This window comes from Asterias amurensis, chromosome 16 (assembly GCF_032118995.1).
Source record: "Asterias amurensis chromosome 16, ASM3211899v1".
In the NCBI taxonomy this organism is placed as follows: Eukaryota; Metazoa; Echinodermata; class Asteroidea; order Forcipulatida; family Asteriidae; genus Asterias; species Asterias amurensis.
In genome coordinates, this window is record NC_092663.1 from 16,265,178 (window position 1) to 16,280,238 (window position 15,061).

Here is a 15,061-nt window from a genome sequence, read left to right on the forward strand (position 1 = left end):
CTTCAAGTCAGTCTGATCTTTAAGCATAAGTAGATGATGTCATAAACACACCATGGTAATCTGATGATGTCATCACTTCACCATGGCGACGGAGTACAATGCATCAATTTGCGGAGTGAAAGAGGACAGGGGTTTCTTTCTAAATTAGAGACAGTGGATGCACTAATGGTGACCTCCAAAATATGTTTCCGCTCAGAAAATATAGCACTACAGATAAGCTTACAATAGTAGTGACTATATGGATGGATTGTGGAATATTTTGATTGATGGTGAATTTACTGAGTTCTTGTGGAGGAAATTGACGTGTCAAGGTTTTTTTGTAGTGAGCGTTAATTGTAAAAATTAAGTCAAGTTTTATCTGGGCATTTCAATGTGTATAAAGTTGAGATTTGAATTTAGTTTTGTTTGTTCTGCGCTGTAGTAATGTGTTTGTCATGGTTTGTAAGTTGCTTTTGGGTGTGGGAGTTAATGGATCTACCATCCTTCCATTTATAGAAGGATTCAGGTTGGTTTTACTTGAAAAAATCTTGCATCCCATGTTTCTTTCTTTATTTATATATTAACTAGTGTGGACAAACATTCCTGGAAAAAATGAAGGCTTGTTTTATTATCATTCGCTTATTATCATTGCGTGCTTACACAATGTAGCTCAATTGGGTCATCGGCTAAACAGCATGGTACCAACCATGCTAGTAACATGCTAGTGTGGATGATAATCTGTTTAAATGCATGCTAAGCTAGTTTGTATCTTGCTTAGCAAGGAAACTAAATAGCTTTCCATTCCCCTATGTGGTAGTTCAGATGATATTTTGGCTGATAATCAGTCGATGCTAAGCTAGTTTGTATCTCGCTTAGCAAGGAAACTAAATAGCTTTCCATTCCCCCCTTGTGGTAGTTTCATTTGGCTGGTAATCAGTCAATGCTAAGCTAGTTTGTATCTCGCTTAGCAAGGAAACTAAATAGCTTTCCATTCCTCCCTTGTGGTAATTTCATTTGGCTGGTAATCAGTTGATGCTAAGCTAGTTTGTATTTTACTAAGCAAGGAAACCCAAGAGCTTTCCATTCCCCCTTTGTCTGTTTGTGGTAATTTGTTTGCACTCTGCACACCTGGTCCCAGTGTATTGCTCGGTAACGGAAACAATCATATTGACCGCGCCTGTTTCAATTAAAGGCCAGGCTTGGGTTTATCATTAGGTAATTATAAAAACAATACAATGGAGAGATTTGATTAATCATTATGGGATATTGGAACTTAATTGAGGAGTATGGCTTAGTCTTTTGTCCGATATTTTTGAAGATCATTTTAAAGGCTGTTGCAGATACAGTTTATAGATGAATTTTATTCTTTAGTTTGAATTTATTTCTTTAAGGAACACGTTGCCTTGGATTGGTCGAGTTTGTCTATAAAAAGCATTTGTAATCGTTTGTTATAAAATGCATAAGGCTATAAAGATGTTTTAAAAAGTAGAATACAATGATCCACACAAATTTGCCTCGAATCATTTATGGGAGTCAAACATTTGACTCTCATAAATGGCCGACCGTGTTAGTTGACGAAGTAAAAGGAAAAACTTGCAATTTCGAGGCATGTTTGTGCGGATCATTGTATTCTACTTTTACAACATCTTTCTACCCATATGCATTTTATAAAAAACAGTTACAAATGCTTTTCAAAGACCAACTCGACCGATCCAAGGCAACATGTTCCTTTAAATGTCGTTCCTTTTTCAGAAATCATTTAGCCTGCGAGAAAGACTCTTCTAGGGTCGAAACGCCAGGCCATTAACTATTTTTTGTGCCTAGGTCCTTTTGGTTTGGTTGCAGTTTGCAACAGCTAATTCTATTTTCTCAACTACAAAACCGTATACAAAGCTGCACAATAAAATACAATATTCCTTGAAACCTGAAATAGAATAATATGTATTCCGACACACTCCAGCTCACAGCTGCTCCAATCCCAGAATTGTCCGCTGTTTGCAAATTTATTGTCCATTGCCCCATCAAATAGCACAATTCAACATGGACTGTACCATTTTAGCAAGAGGGATCTTTATTTGGAATGTTTTTCAAATTGCTGTTGTTTGTAAATTATGTCATCGTTCCACAGACGTATCATGGGAATTGCTAATTAATGCTGTTTTTTCCACAGACGTATCATGGGAATTGCTAATTATTGCCCCATCAATTAGCACAATTCAACATGGACTGTACCATTTTAGCTAGAGGGATCTTTATTTGGAATGTTTTTCAAATTGCTGTTGTTTATAAATTATGTCATCATTCCACAGACGTATCATGGGAATTGCTAATTAATGCTGTTTTTTCGTTTAATTACTTGAGGTTGTATAGACGTGTGGCAATCTTGGGTTGGAAGTCTTTTATAGATTTTTTCCACACATTTGTTTGCGGATGCACATTCATCACAAACATTCCATTATCTGTAACAAGTGGATTGGAAATAATAAGTCATGATATCTGTGAATGGTTGGGATTGGAACAGATGTTTGTTTTGTAGTTGGTTTGTTGGAATACCTAGCCCTAGACAGATAAACTACAAACATGGAGACAAGAAAAACAGGGGTTGATTTAGAACTAGTCCTAACTTAGGACTAGTCCTAGGAGATATACAAATTGCATAGACAGTCCTAAGTTAGGACGAGTAACTGGTCCTAACTCGAGATAAGACTAGTCCTAACTCTTTGTGAAATCCACCCCAGGTAATGCAAAAAGCATGCCAAAACAGACTGGATGTAATGAGAGAAAAATCTATATTCTGGCAGGGCTCCACACAAATGTAAATGTGTAGAGTAAACAAATATCAGCAGAACATTATTTCTACAATTTCAATGTAGCTTATTTCAGTGCCCTTTCAATGTGGAATTTGGGAAAGAACAATCTTTGCAAAACAAGAGTTTGTTGACATAGAAATCCAGCAAACCCAGTTTAGTTCACACAACAAGCAGCTGTTTCTACATAAACAGGTTATCTGAATAACAATTTAAGTTGCTTCGACATCCATTAATGGTGTTAAAGAGAACCTGTAGTGTTGGCAAAAAAACATCTGACAGATATTTTGCAAAAAAAAATGTGATAAATACTTAATAAAATTGTTCAGAGGGCCAAATTCCATAGAAGTGTTTCTGTCCATGAAAAACAATTTAAGTTGCGAGGACATCCAGTACTGGGGATTTTTAAAGATAACCTGTAGCGTTGGTATAGTAAATACTTGCACACATTTTCAGAGTGCTAAATTTCTCAGAAATGTTTCTGTCAAATTGGTTTGTGATAAGTTGGTTTCCAAAACCTTTTTTAAAACAATTATAAAAATTTTGTTTACCTAAATTTGCAGTACGTGACTTGATAACAAAATGATCAGCAATTTTAAGATGAGAACAAAATTTGGGGTTCAATTCTCCATTTTGAAGAAGTACTTGAGCGAGAATTTTAGTCTGGGAAGGATTATACTTGGTTATAATGTGTTAGTGTTTGTACACTTCTGAACAAGCCCCAACCTCAAGGTTTTGAAAAACTAGAAACGCTTCGGACGTTGATGGCGTGCTTCAAAATGACAATACTTTGATGTTAAGTGGGGAAAGTTGCTTTGTTATACCTCCATGCTGCAACAAAGCAGCTATACAAATTGGAGCTCCACATTTGATGTTATATGAGTGATGATGTAGAGGGGCTTTGCATGAATCTTTCTGAAAAGCATCGGAGAAGGGTACATGTATTCAAAATGATTATTTTGTACACAATTAAATCCGCTTAATCTCATGTTAACTCAGTTTCCTAATTGGTCAAAACATTAAGTGAGTTGAAGCAAAAAATCATTTGTTGTCGTCTTCATTGAAGTACAAATGTAGGTCTTTTTAAAAGTGCATTATTATTCATGATACAGAAAATGTATTTATTTGGATTACTATTAAAGTAAATGCTCAATGTTTTATCATTCCCCCTTGTGGTTTAAAAAAACCCCAGCAATCAGCGACAATGGACCGTTCCGGCTTTCCACTAAGCTCCGCCCACCGCGCACGTGAGCAAGACACGTGTACCAACACTCCCAATGACATTCTGCACGATTCTGCCGCGCGTGCCAAATATACGCGCATGCATGACCGAGTTTGTCCGACCACAATCATTGCTGTGATTGGTCAAATGGGTGAACGCGCACAGTTTGATTGATAGGCCGGATCGGTCCATATACGTGTACGCTCCCCCCCCCCAAAAAAAAAAAAACAAAAACAAAAAACAGACTCCTTTCCACTTTAAATGTCAGAACAGCGTAGAACCATGCAAGAGATAGTTTGATCAATACCACTTCAATATCCTGTGAAGGAACGGTAGATTGTGAAGTTACAAAACAACAGGCGAAGGGGTCAGCCAGCCGGCTATAGTGATAGTTATCGTTCACGTACTAGAGACTGTTTGCTACAAATGCTATTTAGGGTAGGGTTCACCTTCCTTTGCCCCCCCCCCCCCTTGCGATTCGGTCATGACGTACTCGTTTTCGTAAATAAGATGGAACTAGGCATGGGTCGATACGGACAGGTTGAGAAGAAGGAAGTACTTCTTTGGAAGGTTAAAAGCCTTGTAAGCTGTGAGTGACTGCTCATCATTTACAATTCAAGAATTATTTGGAACAAAGCAACTATTTTGTTTAGACGAGAACATTTTTACAGTAGTTACTGCAGAAGTAAACGATAGGATTTCTCATCACCACCGATGATTATTTGTTCCGATTTTTTTTTCTTTTTTTTCTTCTTATGTTTTTATTTTTTTAATGTTTTTATTTTTTATTTTTTAAAGTTATTTCTTATGTTTATACATAAATGTCAAAGTTCATATAATCCTCATTCAATCTCCTTAAAACTTTATCTGTTGGTTCAGTTCGGGTTATTTTCCAGATTGTGAATTTCAATTACGGATTATTCTTCCTGCTTCGACTGTAACCGCTCCAGATATTTGCAATACTTAAAAAGCCAACCACCTTTTGAAGTAAAATGTTCACCGGAATCCTCATGTTTGTATGCATCTACATTTATATAGGATTAAACATTTACAGGATCAAAACAGTCAAATGGTTAAAAAACCAAAGGGTGTACTATACTTTCTCTTTAAAGACTCTGGACACTATTGGTAATTGTCCAAGACCAGTCCTCTCACTTGTTGTATCTCAACATATGCATAAAATAACAAACCTGTGAAAATTTGAGCTGAATCGGTCGTCGAAGTTTATGATAATAATGAAAGAAAAAAACACCCTTGCCACACAAAGTTGTGTGCTTTCAGATGCTTGATTTCGAGACCTCAAATTCTTAATCTGAGGTCTCAAAATCAAATTTGTGGAAAATTACATCTTTCTTGAATAATACATTACTTCGGAGGGAGCCCGTTTCTCACAATGTTTTATACTATCAACCTCTCCCCATTACTCATTACCAAGTAAGGTTTTATACTTACAGTTATTTTGAGTAATTACCAATAGTGTCCACTGCCTTTAAAAAGCTCATAACAGAAGGTTTCATAACCTGTTATCATCAGGTGATCGAAAAGCATGTTTATGGTCGATTCACGACCGGGAATCAATATCTGTACGATGGGAAAGATTGGTGAGAGTGTTTGCGTATTCCGTTGGTTCAATAATTCTCAATAGATGTGTAGGGATCCAATGCCCACTGATTAGCATTGATTAGAGGATTGCCACACCCAACCTGGGTCAAACTAAAAGATTATGTCACGCCTATGATGTTTTTTTCATTATTTTTTCATCAGTATTTTGTTGATTAGCGTCGCAGTGACCTTGGACATTATTAAAACATAAATTCCTTTTAAAAAGGAAAAGCAAAGATTACGTGGATCTTATTATTTAACGAAAGCCCAGCATGGACCGGTGGTTTACAAAATTTAATTTTTGAATATAAAATTTAATGAATTTATAATGGACCTTCCTTTCGTATTAAGGCCTTGTCACACGAGGCAATTTTTGCAGGCAACTTGGAGGCAACCAACTGCAGTGCATGCTAAAAGACTACTTTGGTAGCAAACAATAAAAATAAAAAAAACCCAATATCTTACAAACAACGAGCAAGATATTTGAATATTGACATGTGAATGCCTTTTCTTCTTCCTGGAACTGGTTGCCTGTTAATTGCCTCGTGTGAAATGGCCCTTTAAGGGTTATGCTGAAGAAACCAGCGAAAAAAAATCTAATCAACCAATACATTATGTGATGCGGAGTGTTTGTGATGGGTCATATGCAGTGATTCTGCTAGACAACAAAAATTTTATATTTTTGTATTTATTTAGTGCAAATCTTGAAGTAGGGTGTCTATGCTCGGACTACATTCTTTCAACAGTCTAATTTCATCTCACAAATACCGATATTACTTTTACAAATCACCCAGTGGGGGGGGGGGGGGGGGGTGTCTGCAGGGAGGAAGGTGCACTAATTGATTGGGTTATGTCACTGCACCTGTGATATAGAGACTTGAAGATTAATGTACACGGAATGGGACATACTGAATCACACAGGCGTAGTGGGCAACAATATTTATTCCATAATATATTGAAATTATTATTTTTGTTGTTGCTTGAATGGAATTTTGTTTCAGTAAACCCTTCATGTTTAATTTCTACATAAACTTGTCTTTAACTCTTTGAGTACCCACTTTTTGTGTGCTTTAAACCTAAAATGCTCAGCTTTTCAGGTTTTTTAAAAATTATGTAATCCAAACAGAAATGTATCTTGCTGTACATCTCGATGTCAATAGTGTTTACTGAGTGATAATTGTGATAACATGTATGGCTCTAAAATATTCTTTGGAGTGCATAAGAATTGTTCATGTCTGAAAATGGCCCTTTCAGAATACATAACAAAGATCAAACATTTACAACCTTGGCACTGACAGAGTTAAAAAAAATAAATAAATATTACTCTAAAGATTGATTTTATTTTCAAAATATAAAAGATTATAGTTATTTGCACCTTCCTTGATTTGCACAGCATTTGTTGTTTTTTTTTTTGAATGCAAACAAATATTTATGAACATAAGAGTAAGTAAATATTGCAAGATAATTAAACAAGGACTGAACAACCCGAAGATGTGGAGGGAAAGTTTGGGATTGTTAAGTTGTGATAGCCCCCTCTTGTGTTGAAAGTCAGCAAGGTGTTTCTGCTTGGTGAACAAATCGTACCTTCCTGTAATGCCCACAGTAGTAAAGGCTATGTGCTGTAACTATTCTGATAGGCCCCCTAAGCCATACATTGTGTGTAAGATTTGAATGGTGTCTGGTACCATGCCTTATTTGGTCACAAGTGAATGCTAAATCTAAAAAACCTCAGACTAAATTTAGTGCTGCTACGTGTATCGTTAAAACATAATAAATCAATTCCAGGGGTTATTATGAGGTAGCATGCTAGGACAAAATTAGTGATGCAAAATCAACCACCCCTGGGAATGACTATACCTATTATGGTTTACTTTCATTGATTTATTACCACCAAGTTCATCTCCAAATAATAATATTTATTATTTGAAAAAGTACAGATAAATAGATGGGGATATCTGTGGGAATTGTAAATTCAATCTCAATAACAATTTTTTTAATAAGTTAAGTTTAATTTTTTTAACCTGAAACCTCTTTTGCCTGGATTGAAAAGAAAACCTCACATTTTACAAAATGGAGTCAGTTTAAACATTCTCCCACATTAGTGACAAATAAGAAAAAAGATATCGATATAATAAATATTATAGTTCGCCGTTGAAAGATTTTGTAGATCTTTATAGCATACTTTACTAAGTTATTTACAAGGCAAGAATTAGCAGGGAACCAGCTAAAAGCAGTGCACGCAAAACTCCTCTTTTAGTTGGTAATCTGAGTCTGCTAAGCTAAACTTTCCCAATCACGGCAACTTTCTGCTTCGCAGTGTAAAATTTGCCTCGGGTCAAAACCGTTATACGTAAAAACTTAATTTCGAGGTTAGATTTTTCCGACTTGTTATTAAAGACGCAATTTTATCCTTCGGGCAGAGTGGTTTTATTTCTGTCGTAAGAAATCTTGTGGTATCAGCGACGGACCGATGAAATTTGATCTGTTTTTCCCGCAAGGGCCTTTATGCATCTGTCCCATCTGTTATTATTGGTTGATTAAAGACGCGTTGTGACTTCCGTTGTGAAAGGCAGACAGTAGAGGGCACTCTTTGGGTGTCGGTTGTACGAGGGCTGGCAGTGGTGGAATGTGAGGTAGATTAAAGTGTTAAGTGGAAAATGGCTGCTTTAATATATCTATATATTACAGCAGCCATTTCAGCCTATAGGCTATTTATGGCTAAGCGATAACGAGTTTAGTGCAAATATCGTAGGTCTGTAGCCAGCCTCTGTCCTTTCTAGAGATACTCCATGGTTCATGTGCCACCAGTGTGTCTGACCTAGTTCCTCCTATCAGAATGTTTGAGCTGGAAAGCAGACTTTCTGCTTCTTCTCAACCATACACTCTTGGTTTGCTGAGATGTAGAACAAGGAGCCATTCCAACAGCTTTATCTACTCTTTGGAACTCCTTGCCTGGTGCATGTTTGTTTGTTTGTTTGTTTGTTTGTTTGTTTGTTTAGATGATCTTCCCATCAAGGGAACTCGGCAAACTCACACAAGGGATATAAACACCAAGCTGGCAACAACCAATCTCTCTCATACAAACATTGGTTTAACGTCTATGATTATGAATTGCACAAATCAAGAAATTGTGATTCAGTAACTAGACGACAATATTTATTCTAGTCATTTTGAAATCAACAGTTAGCTGGGGATTCGAACCCACAACCTTGCAACCTTGCCACAACCACCATCCTACAATCTGGACTGTTTTTAAGAGGAATATCAATTTCTATCTTTAGCTCCCCTGAGTTCTTTTCACATAAAAATGTCTTCTTCTTGTAGCCCAATATCAAGAGTGGCTTTGAGCCTTGTTTGGGGCGAACTTGCTTTAGAAAAAAAGGGGGAAAAAAAAACCCAAAAACGATGGACAAAATGAAATAGCTCATGAGACAGTGTGAGTTCTGGCACAAGCTCGCTTACGAGAGATGAGACCAATTCTAACAGTAATATAACTGCTTTAATATCAAACTTGTTATTTAATGTTCTCTTTGTGTGGTGACACTAATAATGAATAGTTCAGATTATTGTAAATCAGTTCTTTCTATACTCCACTCCTGCTATAAACTTGAATGGCCCCCTCTGTTGACAAATCACAGTCCAGTCCGACAACACTGTCCAAATATGACCGATAGGCGCACAAGCATTTTCACTGATGTTAAAAATAAAAATAAACCTGAACTGGAACTTCACCTTGAGAGCATTTTAGTTGATTAAACTAAGCTCAAACTGATGAGGGATTCTGAAATGCGATGCTTGAGTTGTCCCAGCTAGCTGATTGGTTGTTCCCGATCTCACCCCGCCCCTCTCGCCTTTCAGGTCCCAGTGAGCCGCCGAACGACTACACACTTTACCATCCATGTGATGATGCATGTTGATATATAAACATATATTACTCATGTTTCCCATGCCCCAGATATCCGTAGACGCTACCAGGGTAGTATGCTTGATGGTTATGTTTTTCTAGCTCCCATCCCCAGGTGCTGGGTTCTGAGAATTACGGCAGATAGAACATTTTGGTTTTGTATTATGTGGCCGTACTGTTAGATGTGGGATCGAGTGAACATTACTGATTCCACTCCAAAGTTCCACTTGACTCAGTTTTGGGTTTTATTCAATAATATTTTTTCTCTTGTTTTCACTTTTCAACAATAATGTTGGGCGATTGGAGGATGTGGGGAAAAACATATCTTTAGTTTGTTGGTGAAAAATCTTGTGGGATAATAATTTGGGGGAAAATTTTACTGTAAGAGCCTTGAAGAAAAAAAAAACCCGAGAGGCTACTTTATTGTGTAATCCTCTCAAAGCATTCTTTAAATATTTCTGTAAATTATGGAAAGCAAAATGTACCCGCCCTTTCTAATAACTTCCATATAATTCCATTAAATAACCGAAGCAAGTCCCTTGCCATACATTTAATGTAAATTTGAGGGGGAAACAAATAAAAAAATACAACAACATAAAAAAAACCACAAAGATTTGCTCATTTTGTGCAACGATTTGCTCATTCGTCACGTGTAGGCCGAGGGTTTGGCTTTAACTGTTTCATCATTTCAGTGGATCGCTAGCAGGACCAGGTAGCTTGTCATTTCACTGGTTCAGCAGCCTTTTCACCAGTCAATAATTCATATTAAATAGGGGTTGCTTGAACTACGAGCCATATAACACTTGGGAGAGAATTCTGACTATTCCTCCAGGTGACTTCAAATATCAAGTAAAAAAGAATAAATAAATAAATAAATAAATAAATAAATAAATAAATAAACAAATAACTTAAAGGCAGTGGACACAACTGGTAACTACCCAAAATAATTATCAGCATAAAACCCCACTTGGTAACGAGTAATTGGGAGAGGTTGATAGTATAAAACATTGTGAGAAATGGCTTACTCTTCAGCTGAAGTTATGTAGTTTTCGAGAAAGGGGTAATTTTCAACGAATTTGATTTCGAGACCTCAAGTTTAGAATTTTAGGTCTCGAAATCAAGCATCTGAAAGCACACAACTTCGTGTGACAAGGGTGTTTTTTTCCTTCATAGGAAATCTTGCAACTCCGACGACCAATCGAGCTCAAATTTTCACAGGTTTGTCCACTGTCTTTAAAAACAAATAGTCAAAAGATGCATTCTTCTTCAATCTGGCTTCAACCTCCTTAACTTGAATGATTGACTTTGATCCTTCCTCACTCTAACAGAATCCCGCACCATATGGTACATTCTCACCCAGAATGGTGCACTCTGATTATTCTGATGTGCTTGATCCAATGTACATGTACATGTACAATTATGTATACAACCATACAGTCAATAATTATTATAAAGAGGTTATGTTTATTAAGAGCAAATTCTGAAGTCCTGAATCTCATTTGTACTTGGTGTTTCTTTGTTTTGCTGTCCTCTTATAACAATATTCCTGTTATAAAGAGGTAAATTGGCAAGTCCCAGCGACTTTGTTACAATTATAATAGTGGCTTCTTATATGAATTGAATTGAATTGAATTGAATTGAATGGTTTATTCGTCAAGTATATAAAAATACATGAAATTTAAAATCCTTTTGTACAGCAGCACAATGAGGTCTTAAACCTGTTTGTTTTGATGGATCCTACCAGATTTGTTGTGTACAATCAGTGGGTAAAGGGGATGTGTGTTGTCAGACAGAATACAGTAGAACTTACTCATTAGTCTATTCTAAACTAATTCCTGAAGACCGTCATTATCTGAACCAATAATCCTACTGGCTTGTTTGGTAATGCGAACTAGCTTTTGCCTATTAAAAACTGAAAGAGAATTAAACCAAGTGATTGCACACACAAAAATTGCGTGGAGTGAATTCCTTTAAAGAACAAATAAGGCCCAAGTATGCAACCATGTGTTTCTGAAAAAAAAAGCTTTCTTGGTGGGCAGAAGACGCACGTTATTGTTTTCTTCTTCTTTGTGTATAGCTGTCACTCAGTGACGCTCGAGACACTTTAACATTCAGTATTTTTCTTCAAGGTATGCAGGACTATGTTTGAATTATGAGATGTACTCCTTTTACATAGCATCATGTAATGGTTTACAAGGTGATGCAGCATTATTTGCAGCCAATCAAAGCAATAGTCAAATTTAATTGTGTTGTTTGTAGGCCTACACCTATCGTCTGACCATGTTGTCCCTTGTCTTTGTCTTTGTTTGTGTTCCTTGGTATCATGTTTGTCTGTCAATAGGTTAGGACACAAAAGCATTTTGCTTAACCTTACACCTAAATGTTGTCTTTAAATTACTACTTGTTTATTTTTTTTTTAAGTATTGTGTACCTAATCATACCTCATACCATATTGCTTGTTTTAATTTTAACATAAATGTACGCTATTGTATTATTGTTTTGTATGACAGCATTGAAATAAATGTACTGAATATTTAAGTTTGCAGCAGTCCTCCGTCCAATAGAATCGAGCTGTTTTAAAATGGTCAAAAGGCTGTAAAATTTTATTTCTTATTGTACGAAAAAGGGTCCATTGTCTTCAAGGAATACGGTCCAAGACTTGGCTGTATAATACTTTCCTAATCTTGATTGATGGACTGGAAAAAGTGCCTGATTTTGTTTTGTCCGACACATATAACAGACTTATACATTTTCTTGAGATAAGCCTTGATTCATTTAATTTAAGCTGCCATAACAAGTCGAAACATGTTTCTTTTTTATAATCTCAGTTTAATAAACCATCTCGGCAGATTATATTAGTAGTCAAAGATCCTTAGGGCGTAGGAAGGTTGGGAATTAAACAACATTTACTGAAATATTTGTGAACAACAGAAGATTTCTGGAATAATATTTTTGTACAAGTTTTTTTTTATTATACAGATTTAGAAAAGTTATCACTGCATTCGGGAATTCAACAACATTTACTGAAATATTTGTGAACATCAGAAGATTTCCGGATTAGTATTTCTGTACAAGTTTTTTAAAATCTAATACAGGTTTAGAAAAATTACCAACTGCATTTGTGAATTCAACAACATTTACTGGATACATGTTTGTGAAAATCAGAGAATTACCTATTCTGCAGCGATTTCCGGATTAGTATTTCTGTTCATGTTTTTTTCTTCTTTTTTTCCCTTTGTGTTAATCTACAGCCACCCATCAGACAGACCTGGAAGATATGATGGGAGTTACCATTACAGAGACGGGGGTCGGCAAACAGGTGGGTGACTTTTATTTCTCGCTTGTCCTTTTACTTTATTGTTCAGGATGAAGTCAGGATATCAGACGTAGACGGAGAATCTTCATCTTACAGCAGGCTGTGGGGACTGATTGGCCCTTTCACGAGAAACCGCCTAACTCGAAAAATTACATTTTGAGAAAAGGAAGTACAGAGAATAGCTTTGCCGTCAAAGTTGGATGAAAGTTTAAAAAGAGCCTGAGATGGGTCATATTATATTCACATCTGTAAAGCATGCTCCTGAAATTTTGAAATAGGAATAACGCTCTAAATTTACTCAGAAATGATGTAATATCTAGTTTTTGAGTTACGCTGTTTTTCCATGGACCATTCGTGACATATTCATCACTTCTTGATTTTGTGGCCGACTTTCCTGTCAAAAGTGACCTCTTCTTTTATCATCTAGCCGTTGCTTGCGGACTCCAAGACAAGCATGCGTTTTATTTTGTGTTTCTTTGTATATTTGTGGTCACCATAGACCGTGACGAGACAACCTCCTAATGGGTTTATAGTAGACTTATCCAAGGAGGGAGAGGTAGCCAACGAGAGCCAAGCAACAGAGGTCAGCAGTCTATTAGATCCATTTGCCCATTATGGCCACTTAGCCATCATGGCCCCTTGCCACCAACTCCTTAAGGATGGCCACTGTACTTAAAGTTGCGGTATAACTACCTGCGAAAGACTCTGACCAATCAGAGCTTATTTTTCATCTAGAAATCTGACCTCCCACCACCCGTCCCTTGGAGATGTTTCCAGATATTTTCGGCAAGATTTTTCGTCCGGTTACTCTCCTCCTGCGCAGAGTTTTCTTGCCTCCCGGCCGATTCAACAGAACTTGTCTGGACTTGTCTGACGAAACTCTTCCTCACCGGCGTTTTTTTTATATATATACATAGTTACCATAGAAACTTTGATACTTGTTACAGGTATCTTGAGCTTGATATCTTGCCAGCTTTGGCACAAATCTTGTTTTTCTTTAAAGATCTTGTTGTTTTTGTAGTCTGGTGTTGAGTTAGTTAAAGAACCCTCTTACCTTAGATAAGTTCTGATTTGTAATGTAACTATACAGAACACTTAAGTACAAAGTCATGTTTTTAGAATTGTTGTGTTATTTTAATGCTACAGCTTCAAGTTTTGTATGTTAGTGAGTTGACTGACTTCCAGGTTGACTGACACCCCCTATGTTCCAACATCTCTATGGTTTAACATGTTCTCACTTGTCTAGGTTATTTTCCTACCCCTAATCCTGGCTTGTTAATCATCAGGTTTTTTTTTGGAACATAGAATGGTCAGAACATGGTGGTGTCTGAACAAACATGAAGGGGTGTCAGAATACATAGCAGTCGCCAATCTTCCCAATCTTATCTTATTTTCCGAGAAAGCTAACATAGTTACTTTCAAAACCGAAACACTTAGTTTACCTTTTTATTGAAAGGTTCCCCCAAACTACATCACTGGGATGCTACAAGGTTTTTTGAAACAATGTAAAATGCAAAATTTTTATCAAAATGAATAAAAACATGTGCATAGTAAAAACAAGCCCCCCCCCCCAAAAAAAAAAAAAAATAAATAAAAATGTAAATCTTCCTGAATAGGCAAAAATGGCAAGTCTTTTTTTCTTTGTGGTTGTCTTTCCTCGGAGAAGTTCTTAGACACAGATCCATACGTAGTAGGATCAGATGTTAAGGAGGTAGAATTAAATTCCTCAGGTTTTGTAATCTTTGAGAAGTCCATCCGAAGTTTGTATGTCATCCCGGCTGAGCGATCCGTCATCCGATAGTCTTTGTATAAAGTTGATATCGTTTCAGAAAGTAACAAAAGTATTATAGCGGGGACGCTGTGTATAAAAAACCTCATCTCTTTGAAGCTTACTGGAATGAATGGATTATGGAGGTCTTGTTTCAGTAAGATGAAGAAGGAAATCTGACTTCAAGGGAAGGAAAAATTAATGGCAATAACAACCTTTAGTAAGAGGTCACCTCAGAGTTTGGTAGTATAAAGCATTTTGAAAAACATTTCATTTCAAAGTTATGTTAAAGTAAACAATTTTTCATGGCCCAAAATTTGAATCTGAGAAGTGATACCATTGATTGTGTTTTCCTATAGGGATTATTCTTCCTGCGTGGACATCATTCTTAGTCTTCTATCTTGAAATCTTACTTTGTCTCTCCTCCCAGTTTTCTCAATTTTCCCCATCTTTATATTTCCCC

The 15,061-nt window shown here is 36.5% G+C and overlaps 1 protein-coding gene across 1 annotated transcript in view; it reads left to right on the forward strand.

Annotated features, from left to right (window-relative positions):
• LOC139948757 (receptor-type tyrosine-protein phosphatase N2-like) overlaps positions 1-15,061 on the forward strand; it is a 182,431-nt gene that overhangs the window by 60,516 nt on the left and 106,854 nt on the right. Inside the window, exon 11 of the mRNA XM_071947070.1 lies at positions 12,766-12,833. Within this exon, the coding sequence (XP_071803171.1) occupies positions 12,766-12,833 (68 nt within the window). The remainder of the gene's footprint in view (positions 1-12,765; positions 12,834-15,061) is intronic.